The 12399-nt window shown below is 37.2% G+C and overlaps 1 protein-coding gene across 7 annotated transcripts in view; it reads left to right on the top strand.

Annotated features, from left to right (window-relative positions):
- IQCH (IQ motif containing H) overlaps positions 1 to 12399 on the top strand; it is a 256264-nt gene that overhangs the window by 80856 nt on the left and 163009 nt on the right. For all 7 annotated transcript variants that reach the window (XM_033189642.1, XM_033189645.1, XM_033189641.1 and 4 more), the window contains exons 6-7: positions 4392 to 4512; positions 12092 to 12220. In XM_033189642.1, coding sequence (XP_033045533.1) covers positions 4392 to 4512; positions 12092 to 12220 — 250 coding nt within the window. The remainder of the gene's footprint in view (positions 1 to 4391; positions 4513 to 12091; positions 12221 to 12399) is intronic.

Raw genomic sequence — 12399 nt, 5'->3', positions numbered from 1 at the left:
CTATTTGTGAGCACTGGACCCGTTTACATGTAGAACTGATACTAAGCAATCTTAGAATTATGGTACCAAAACAGAATGGGAACATTATAAATCTGGATGGTATAAAAATAATGATACAATCAAGATTGGGGAGGTGAGGGAGTGGAGATCAGGGCATCAAGAGAGTTCTAATTTTCTCACCATTTGAAGCTAAGATATAGTATCCAAAATGAAATCATGTGGTAAATAGATCTAAACGTTTTTCAGAATCAACTTTATTTAACTCTAGAGCAGGGGTACACAAACTACTGCTTGAGGGCCACCTGTTTTTGTAAATAAAGTTTTTGTCCATTTTGGCTGTTACAACAAAAATACGATAAACTGGGTGGTTTATAAACAACAGAAATTTATTTCTTACAGTTTTGGAAGCTGAGAAGTCCAAAATCAAGCTGCTGGCAAATTTGGTGTCTGGTGAAGACCTGTTTCCTGGTTCATAGATGGTACCTTCTCTCTGTGTCCTCACATGATGGAGGGGACATGGCAGCTCTCTGGGGTCTCTCTTTATAATCCCATTCATGACGATTCCATCCTCACGATCTAACCACCTTCCAAAGGCCCCATCTCTTAAAAGTATCATGTTGGTGATTAAGTTTCAACATGTGAATTTAGGGGGGACACTAACATTCAGACCACAGCATACAGCTTCACCCATTTATTTACACATTGTCTGCCTGCTGCTTTTAACTACAAAACAACAGATCTGAACAGAGCCTTCATGCCTAAAATATTTGTTATTTGGCCCTTTAAGGAAAAATTTGCCAGACCTTGAAGAGGCATCATTTTTAATTCAGAGAAATCTTGTGGTAAAGAAATATTTATTTGAAGTTTAGTAATGTGTTAGGTTTAATGCAGCCTTTTTTCCTCATGTAAAATTAATAACATAAGTCCTATTTTTTATACAAGGATGTATTAATCATTCTAAAGATGTCAGGGATGATGGATCACCTGATGATATTTGCCTTGATTTTGTAAACTTTTGTCTTTTGTATTTCTACACTGCTTGAAATCTTTATAATGGGCATACATCATTTTTACCAAAATAATAAAATAGAGTGGTTTTCCTATTTGAAAACACTGGAAGCAAATATGCCAAAATATTAACAGTAGTTAATTCTGGCTGATGGGAATATGATTGCTGTTTTCTTCTTTAAGCTTTTCTATATTTTTTACATTTTCAAAAATTTTTGGCTGGGCGCATTGGTTCATACCTGTAATCCCAACACTTTGGGAGGCCAAGGCAGGAGGATGGCTTGAGCTCAGGAGTTCAAGACCAGCCTGGGCAACATAGTGAAACCCTGTCTCTACAAAAAAACACAAAAAATTAACCAGGTGTGTTGGTGCACACTTGTGGTCCCAGTTACCTGGGAGGCCGAGGTGGGAGGATCACCTGAGCTCAGGAGGTGAAGGCTGCAATAAGCTGTGATCATGCCACTGAACTCCAGGCTGGGTGACAGAGTAAGACCCTGTCTCAAAAAAAATTTTTTTAAGCTGTTATAGAAGATTTAACATCAAGTGATAAAGTTCCGAATTCCAGTTGAGGAAATAATAATGAAAAACTAGCTAGAAGGGACATTGTTCTATTTATAATATGATTTATATTATATCATATTATACAAACAACAAAGTATGGTTGCAGAATAAAATATAATAAAAAGCATGACAAAAAGAAGCAGCCACAGCAGATGATATTTGAATCCTTTCAGGCGATCAGCACATTCATAAAGCTGGTTTCTTTAATTTGCATCAGTTTCAGTCTACCTTTCCAGTCTCATTCCCCCATCCTACCCTCCTCATACCCATACCCTATACTCCAGTCACATAGAGCTCCTCCTCATCAGTGAAATCTTTATGCATAAAACATGCTATTTTGCACCATTGCTGCCACTTTTTCTACCTATAACTGCATCCTCTTCTCCACCTGATATAATTTAGTTCTTTCTTTAAAATGCAATTTAAATATCACTTACTGCAGTACATCTTAACTTTGGCTGTGCATCAGCATCACCTTGGGAGCTTTCTAGAAATACTGAGGCCCAGGCCTCAGCCCACCTAGTCTGAGTTAATTGCCCAGGGTTGGGGCCCAGGCAGCAGTCTTTTTAAAAGCTCCCTGTGTGATTCTAATGTACAGCCAGGGCTGAGAGTCGCTGCAAAGCCTTCTGCAATACAAGCAGGCAGAGTTAATTACTCCCTCTTCTATACTCCTACAGCCCTTAGCTTTTCCATTGCTCATGAAGTTTAATGCTCATCGTGTTAAAGTTAGTGTTATATAGTAAGTGCTCAGTAAATGCTGAAGGTCGTTTCATTCCTTCACCCTCCCACCAAGCATACGCAGAAGTGGTTATCCTTACCATGGAACAGGACAGCAGAGTGGGCAGATGTTTCCTTTCCGACGCTATCTGAGGGATTTATTTCTGTCAACGAAAATACGACCTTCCATTCCCCAACACATACACACACACACATACACACACGTGCACGCACACATACTACACACACTGTCACCTCACTGCCTTTTCAGCATAGTTCTTCGATCTGGTTTTTACATTGTTGAGACTGATGCAATTGAAACAATTAAAGCAGTGTTATGAATGTGCTGATTGCCTGATAGAGTCTGAACATCACCTGCCTACTCTCCTCTCCTTTGTGTCATCCTTTATATTGTGTTTTATGTTGGATCCTGCTGCTTTAGCTTGCTAGAGCAGGTTGTCAGGTGTTCTTTGTCAAAGGCTTTCAGAAAATCCAGATAAATTATGCTCTGTGTCCTGAAACTGCCAAGCCTATATTTTACATCATCACAGTGCTTGACAGGTTTATTTAAGTTGAATCTTTCTGTCCTCCTCCGATTTACCTTTGTCTCACTGACCCCTATATCAATCAGACAAGTGGAGACCCTGCCACTTTTGATATTGAATTTCCTCAGCTATGTACATGCCTTCTAGAGCACAGTGCATTGGATATCTCAGCCTCCCTGATTAGGAGGAGATCCTGGAAGCTACTCATGTCTGGTGATGAGGTGGGGAGAGGAGAGCTGAGGATGAGGGCAAGAAACCAAGGTGGATCAGGAAGACCAAAGTCTCATAATAAATAAATCTTCTTATGAGTCCCACACTCTCATTAAAGTGAGGCTGGTAGCACCTCCCTTTCCCCTTCTGACTCACCTGGGGAGACACAGATTGCACTAACAGTCTATTCTTTCCTATTCAAAATACTATTTATATTTATTTACCAAACATCATCAAAGTGTTTGATATTCATGATGTTACCACATCCTGGCAGTGGGGGCCCTAACCCTTTGTCCAGACATTTCTCAGCTAATAGATACTTATTTTGTAATAAGTATCTGGTCTTGATGAAGCTTTCCCTTTGTTTTTCCTTAAAGTCACTATGACTTTAATGGCAATAAGGTATTGTGCCACTGAGTCCAATGGCAAATTTTACTAATGTAAAATCAGATTAATTTCAGAATTGAATAATCTGTGCATATCTAGTATACTGTATGGCCTGAAACAAATCTAATCTTTATGTCTTAAGTTCTTTATTAGTTAAATAGCAAACTGTTACCTAGTTCCCTTGGAAGTTGTGCAAATTAATTAATGTTTGGAAAATGACTTGAAAATTCAGTCTATAAATACCAAACAGTTGCATCTTCCCTGCTGAGAGAACCCAGGTAATTCATAAACTCCTATAATAAAGCTAAAAATAGTGTAGTTGGACTATACAATCAAATGTGATTTATATGCAATATATGTAATCTTCAAAATCTAGAAACCATTTAATAGAAACAATTCATATTTCACAACTGTAATAAAAACATTTTATGACTTTAGGAAAAGTAATTATCTTCTATAACTAATCCAGATATTGTATCTTTGTAACCATCTCTGAGATCTGCAAAAAAATCTACTTAGGATTAATATTGATTGATATGTTTATCTTTTAATTCTTCCAGGGTTTTTTTTTAACGTTAACACTCTAACATTTATTTCCTGGGAAATTTTTTGGTACAAAACTTTGCTGTATTCAAAACCTCCTCTGTCAAGATTTAGCATTTTTATATTGTAGTCATTAAAATTGAACAAAATCTTAATAGTTCTTTTATTAACTACTATGTTGACTTTATATAGTGGAAACCACAACGTGTTAATTGGATTTAATTAACTATTTTAAATTACACAAACTCCTGACAGTAGTAGACAATAGCACAGAGTATTCATGAACAATAAAATTAGAGCTGATATTGCTACTTTATTAAAACTTAATGCAACTATTCATAACTTTATTGTTTACAAGAAGAAAACTGTGTTCACTGTGAAGGCAGAAATGTTTGCTGAAACAAATTTTTGATTATCTAGGTAAAGGTTCCAAAGTTAATCAAAGGGTCTACCGTATCCAACCTCACGGTTCTGCCATCTTCTCATCGCACAGATCCCTATTTCACTCCTATACCAGTCTTACAAGCAGATGCCCGCAAAGGTTAGTGATTCGATAGCCATTTTATGTGTTTAGGAACTTAAGAGAAAGAGCGTTGAGGTAGGATCGGAGGCCTGAATTTGGACTCTGGCTCACCTACTGATTCTCCTGGGTGACCTCAGACAAGTCAGGTCCACACTCTGGTCTGAGTTTCCTGCTCTGTAAATCAAAAAGTTGGACAAGACAATCACTAGAGTCCCTTCCACCTTTAAAATTCATCATTCTATGGATTTAATATTGATTATATTAAATTTAATTTTATTTAATATTGATTATATTAAATATAGATGGTGTTATTACCTATTAAAATGATCATTGTGTTTATGTGATAGCATTAGAGTTTATTAAGTTTCTGAGCAGATCATTTCTGATATATTATTATTCTGGTAGCATTTTAAAAATTTATTTCAATATCCTATTATAAGGAAATATGAAGCCAGAATTAATGTAATTAGTGTTTAAACTATGCATGTTTTAGTCTAAACTCTAGTCTTGTGAAACCAGTGGATTTTGTTTTTAAGCAAAGGATTTCATCTTTATCTCAGTATCTCTAGCACCTAGAACCATATCCAGCATTTTGTAGATACTAAGTGTAGGTTGAGTGAATAAGAAAATGAAAGAATAAGCAAACAAGTGACCAAATACTGAATGTCCTAAGTGTAACCATCTCTGGTATTTAATTTAATTGACCAAAGTGTTAAAGAATGCCTAAGTGGATCCCTTTCCTATCTCAAATATAACTTAGTGAGATGGTCTTTAATTACTTCTTATCTCACTTTCTGTCCATTGGTCTGGAATATTTAGGACCCAAAGCTGGTTCCCAAAGGTTCTTTTGCCACCTGGAAATCCAAAGTTCTCCAGCTTCTAGCTACTGCATCCTCTGTCTGCTGGTGATAGATAACCTGAGATTATTATAAGTCTCTGGATTTGTTAAGCTCACAACTTTAATATTTATAAACCATTGTTCAGCAATCTTTGTGACATTTGCTTTCTAGTTAGCTTATGTAATATTTACTTCCTGGGAATACTAAATAACACCAGCAGAGTGTTCCCATTTCTTGCTTTAATACCATCTTACATTCTTCCTGAACCAAATTAGGATGAATGAAATAGTGAATGAATGAATGAATGAATCGATATATCCTTCTGTCTGTCTGTCTGTCTGTCTATCTATCTCTCTACTATGCTTTAGCAATAGAGACAATAAAAAATTGCCACAAAATAAAGGTAAATCTAGAATTTTGGCAACTTCATCCAGAAAAAAAATCACATTTTCATTTCTAAATTATCTTCGTGAGAACACATGGCCTACCATAATATTAGGGATTAATAAATTAATCGACATATATTGCGTACTTGCAATATGTCTGGTATTGTGCAAGATACTATGAATATCAGGAAGCCACAAGCCACAGAAATATAAATACAATGTCTATTTTTTTTAGGTGTTTCTAATGCCCTTAAATGTTGTTTAAGCCTCACCCCAGATCTACACAGGTCCAGAATGAGGTGAAAGACTAATAACATGCAGAAGAGAGAATCATTTTGAAAAATGAACTTTAAACTTTCCTACTTTTTCTTGAATACCTGGCTAAATCCAAAAAAGAAAGCTTTGCCCCACCCCTCCAAATGGTTAAGAATACAAGTTTTACATTACATAGACCAAATTTCAGCTTGGCTCTGTGACCTGAGGCAAATTGCTCTTGTCTTAGAATAAACTCTGAACTCTATGAACAAGGCATACTTGCGTACTTGATCTGGCCCTCACCTACATCTCCATTTCTCATCCCACTCAGCTGTCTTTATACTTAGTCACGTAGGCCTTCTCTCAAATCTTTATCAGGCCAAGCACATTTGCAGATCAGGCCTTCACAAGTGCCTTTTCCTCTGCCAGTAAGGGTCACTTCCTCAAGCACCTGTCCTTTTCCTTCAGAGATTATCACAGTTTATCATAATATATTTATTTTAAATCTATTTAATATCTTCTTCACCACTAGAGGCTCCATGAGGTCTTTCTGGTTCGCCACTGCATCCCCAGCCCACAGAATAGTTCTTGACACCTAATAGGCACTTTATTAGTTAAATGAATGAGAGAATGAATGAACTTCTAATTCTTAATCTATTCAACAGGAAAGAGTGGATTTAATAAAACATGGTGTTTTATTAAACATGGATGAGGATTTAATAAAACAATGGTGTTAAAGGATAACTTTCAAAAACAGCTAAAATCACGACTGTCATACAAACGTAAAATGAACACAGGTCAAAGATTTTTATTTAATTCATCAGTTAACAACCGGTTCAAAGAGAATCCAAAGAATGGACACATTTGTAGATCAGTAATATTGAAATAAATTTGCAAATAAATGCAAAATTGGATTTCCCATGAGAAGAATTCCCCTTCACCAGACAGAAATTATTTTCATGTCTATAGATAAGAATTATTTGCTTGGCTGGGCGTGGTGGCTCACGCCTGTAATCCCAGCACTTTGGGAGGCCAAGACTGGTGGATCACTTGAGGTCAGGAGTTTGAGATCAGCCTGGCCAACGTGGTGAAACCCCGTCTCTACTAAAAATACAAAAATTAGCCGGGTGTGGTGGCGCACAACTGTAGTCCCAGCTACTCGGGAGGCTGAGGTGGGAGAATTGCTTCAACCCAGGAGGCAGAGGTTGCAGTGAGCTGAGATTGTGCCATTGCACTCCAGCCTGGGCAACAAAGCAAGACTCCATCTCAAAAAAAAAAAAAAAAAAAATCAAGCCTGTAATCCCAGCACTTTGGGAGGCCGAGACGGGCGGATCACGAGGTCAGGAGTTCCAGACCATCCTGGCTAACACGGTGAAACCCCGTCTCTACTAAAAAAAAAAAACAAAAAACAAAAAAAGCTAGCCGGGCGAGGTGGCTGGCGCCTGTAGTCCCAGCTACTCGGGAGGCTGAGGCAGGAGAATGGCGTAAACCCGGGAGGTGGAGCTTGCCGTGAGCTGAGATCCGGCCACTGCACTCCAGCCTGGGCGACAGAGGGAGACTCCGTCTCAAAAAAAAAAAAAAAAAAAAAAAAAAGAATTATTTGCTTTATGATCAGTTATTTACAAAGTAACCTCAATATCTACAGTGTCGTAAGTAGCCTAATCAAAGGCTAGGCTCAGATATTCACTGGAGATTTCAGGACTCTATTAAAAGGGTATCCAGTGATCCCATTTGCTTATTCTAAAACTTAAAAAAAATATATTATAACCTTTTCCCCTTTTGACCAAAACAATCTCAAAAACCAAAAATTCGCAGAATAAGGCTGGTCTCAGTAGGTTTGGCCTGATAATTTACATAGGTGGAGCAAAAATGTTCATTACCATATAAACTACCTTAAATTTGCTTTGTTGGAAGTTTTTGTAGGGAATCTCAGCCTGAATAAAATCCCCTATTATTTGCTATCCCAAGGCTAGGAAATCAAGCCCAAGAAACTCTGTTCATCAGATTTCAACTGCACGACCTATAAATTTGGGTAAATTTCTCTCTTCTAGAAGTCCTCCAAGTATCTTAAAGTTCTTGGGGTTATAGCATGTAACCTTCCTTACCACTTAAAAGGCTGAAAATCATGTAAGCCATATACCAGGCTAGTTTTTCTGGGAGGACTTTGTAAGCATTGGCTCTATAACGTATCAACCTTGATTCTTTAAAAGTGACTTGTTGGCCGGGCACAGTGGTTCACACCTGTAATCCCAGCACTTTGGGAGGCCAAGGCGAGCAGATCTCCTGAGGTCAGGAGTTTGAAAGCAGCCTGGCCAACGTGGCAAAACCTCATCTCTACTAAAAATACAAAAATTAGCCAGGTGTGATGGTGGGCACCTGTAATCCCAGCTACTCGGGAGGCTGAGGCACGAGAATTGCTTTAATCCAGGAGGCAGAGGTGCAGTGAGCCAAGATCATGACACTGCACTCCAGTCTGGGCAACAGAGAGATACTCCATCTCAAAAAAAAAAAAAGTGACTTGTTATACCTGATTAAATAAACATTATTCTCAAATATAAAATTCTAGGCAAGGCATTGGCTCAATAGTGATTTTTCTAATTACATCTTAGTACAAAGAGAACAGCATCGAAACTATGTAAATTACTATATTGCCATGAAAAGTACAGACTGAATGAGAGTTTCTGAATTTGGGAGGTCCAGGGAGCACATTCAAAGTATTACAAGTTTGATTTCTTTGTTTTTGGTAATTTTATGAATATTCAATTTATATAAGCACTTATTTGTCTCTACAAGCCAATCAGAACAGAATTCCTTTAAGAGCCTTTATGATCTAATTTATTAATGCCATCTGGAGACAGGAAAACATTCTACACTCACAATGTGAGATAAGGAACTTTCTGAATTACAGATACAAAGACGTACGGATAGAGTGTATATCCTCAATTCTACCATTTCAGCCACAGATAAATAGAGAATAAACACAGTGGCCAGACGCAGTGGCTCATGCCTCTAATCCCAGCACTTTGGAGGCTACCAAGGTAGACAGATTGCTGGAGTCCGGGAGTTCGAGACCAGCCTGGGCAACATGGCAAAACCCCAACCGCAACAAAAAATACAAAATGAGCTGGGCATGGTGGTGAACCTGTAGTCCCAGCTACTCAGAAGGCTGAGGCAAGAGGATGGCTTAAGCCCTAGAGGCGGAGGTTGCGGTGAACTGAGATCATGCCACTGTACTCTAGCCTGGGCTACAGAGTGTCTAAAAAAAAGAAAAGAAAAGAAAAGAAAAGAAAAGAAAGAAAAAGAAAAAAAAAAGAAAGAGAAAATAAAAACACAAAAAGCTTACCAGTCCAGATATCAAAGAGTTGTTCTCCTTCCTTGTGAATAAGAAATTCCTAATTTGAGCTCAAAATAGACAGATGGACAAAAACTAACAAACTATATTCTCTATAAGACATTAGATCATTTCCAAAGATCACCAGATTCCCAATCATGGCAGCTGCCAACAGGGAATAACTTGCCATCCATAAATGAATGAAAAAGAAAAACAAATTGATAGAGAGTAAAATTAAAATTAGAAAAACAAGAAACTTTAAATTAACCTGTGGGGGCCAAGAAAAATCATGCCTGGACTTGGCTTCCTTTGAGATACATCATTTCTGATGATTTCAGGTGACCTTTTTGCTCATCTCAGTGGGAACTGCAAAACTGTTAAAGGATGATTTTTTCAAAAGTAGAATTATGACTCTTATATAAATATAAAATGAACACATGTCAAAGACTTTATTAACTTATTAATTGAGGGAACTAGCAGGATGTTACAGTAAATTCAAAGGACAATCCAAATAGACAACGTTTATAAATCGAGAGTATTTAAATAAATTTGCAAATGGATGCAAAACTGGCTTTTCAGGGACTTGTCCTTCCACATGTAAGAATTTAAATTTGTATGTGTATAAACAAGAATTAGTGACATTCTTATCAGATTTCTACAAATGAACCTTAATCTTTATGGAATTATAAAATGGACAGTTAAAAACAAAGATGCCGCCTAGCACAGTGGCTCACACCTATAATCCCAAAACCTTGCTAGCCCAAGTCAGGAAGATTGGTTGAAGCCAGGAGTTCAAGACTAGCCTGGACAATATAGCGAAATCTAGTCTCTACATTAAAAAAAAAAAAAAGCCAGATGTGATGGTGCTATTCCAATAGTTTCAGCTACTTGGAAGGATAAAGCAGGAGGATCACTTTAGCCCAGGCATTCAAGGGTGCAGTGAGCTGTGATGGTGCCACTGCACTTCAACCTGATCAACAGAATGAGACCTTGTCTCTAAAAAAGCAAAACAAAACAAAGATGCATGCAGAGTCCTGTACGACTATAGGTCAGATACCTTCAGAGGTTCCAGCATTTCAATGAAAAGATACTCAGTATTCTCTTCTGCTTATTCCAAAGTCTTAACTTTTTCCTTCCAATAGTAGATGGACACACATATGTGTTTGTCTGAAATTAAGATGATTGCCTCAACCAGCACTAGAGCACGGGTTGAAATCGTGCTTATAGTCTTCAGAATTCTCAGAGGATGAAACTGACTCTTGAAATGAAAATATACTGAATTATAAGGAGACCTGTTTTTCACATCTGCGAAACAGGCAGAGTTCTTGGAAATGAAATTTGATATTTATAGGTGGAAAATATTTGTGAGGACAAAGAATTAGTCTTAACAAGATTTTTAAAGTAGTTCAATCTAGTGTTATAAAAATTAAAACCCAAAGTACTAATTTCATAAAGGTCCTTAAGTGTTATACTCTGGATCAGTAGTTTTTAAGTGTTAAGAGTACAAAAGATTAACCTGGAGTGCTTATTTAACGTATATGTTACTGGGCCTCAATTCTAGTGGTTCTCAAACTTTAGTGCACATGAATATCTCCTGGAGCCTTCAATAATGCAGATTACTAGGCCCTGTCCTCAGAAGTTTGGACAGGTCTGAGCTGGGGCCCAGGAATCTTTGCTTTTAATAAGAAATTCTTCCCCTAAATGAGTCTGCAGTAAGTAAACTGAAGATTCCTCTTTGGATCATTGTTTTATAAGTGAACTATTTTTCAGCTCTCCAACCCTTCAGTGATCATTCTACTGGGTTCCTATAACACTAGACTGACATTCTTAATAGTAATATAGTATAGAGGTCATAAGGTAAATGGAAATAATATTGGTCCCTCTTAGAAGGGACCAAGTTGTGTGCCAAATTCTTCAACTTAGGCCAACTTGAATACACAGTTTGTATTCTAGGATTTTGTTGAGACCCAGAGTTCTTTACTTACTTTCTATTATGTAAAAGAACAAGAAGAAACTGAAGCCCTACCACAAATTTATTGCAAGTCGTCCCCAAGTTTCTAGGTTTCTGGTTTCAATATAGTAGATCCACCTTAACAAAAGTTTTCCCTCTAACAGCAGGCTTTGGTCAATCATTCATTGATTCATTCATTTAATGATACCTCTTATCCTTTAAAAGATTTGGCACCAGCCATGGTAACAGAGTATGAATGCTAGGAATTGTGAATTAGTTACATTAATACTAACCATTTTGCCCAGTTGTATCAAAATAACCTATCTGAGCATTAATATCTTCTGGTGATATGAGAAATGTCTGAAAATAACTCCTTATTTTATAAAGCATGACTGATTATACAACAGGGGCATGGTTTCAAGTACACAGATTTCCTTGTTTTGGAACAAAGGATCGCCTTAGTTATTAAGAATGTGTGCCTGATTTCTCTGAATTTTAAAAAGAGCAATAGTATTACCAATGATTGAAAATACCATAAGTATAAAGAAGTTTTAGTTTGCCTTGAAATTATATTTCCACCTTAAAATGAAATTACCTTAGTGCAATTTTATTTCGTATTACTGCCATTGGAAATGACATTTTTCCTTGGGTTAGAATATTACATTTAAATGAATGTGTATTGTAGCTATTTTTTCATGCAAAGGATTAAGGCACTAGATGTACCCTCACAAATAAGATGATGAATGGAGTAAATTACACTTGTGAAATTTATAGAGCTCTGACTTTGTGGAATTGCTTGGAATTAAACTCACATTCTATTAATGTTTCCTTTTAGGGATTTTAAGTATGATAGAACGAGGGCTGATTCCACCAACAGCAAGGATTACCTTTCAGAATCCACCCATTACACCCAGAGCAGCTCCCCTGCACAGTTTTGATGAAGCACGTAAGATTCCAACTGCAGGTAAGACACTCTCGCGTGTCTGTTCAGTTGGGGACACACAGAAATTATCTTTGCCCCAAATCTAGCCTTCTAGTAGCCAACTTTTGTCCTCAATCATAGGACAAGATGAAAGTTGTAATCATCCTGAGTTTCACTTTAGTAAATAAATCAATTGGGCCGGGTACAGGCTCACACCTGTA

This window comes from Trachypithecus francoisi, unplaced genomic scaffold (genome assembly GCF_009764315.1).
Source record: "Trachypithecus francoisi isolate TF-2019V2 unplaced genomic scaffold, Tfra_2.0 Lachesis_group3, whole genome shotgun sequence".
NCBI lineage: Eukaryota > Metazoa > Chordata > Mammalia > Primates > Cercopithecidae > Trachypithecus > Trachypithecus francoisi.
The sequence above is the reverse complement of the archived record's forward strand: the minus strand, read 5'-3'. Positions and strand labels throughout refer to the sequence as shown.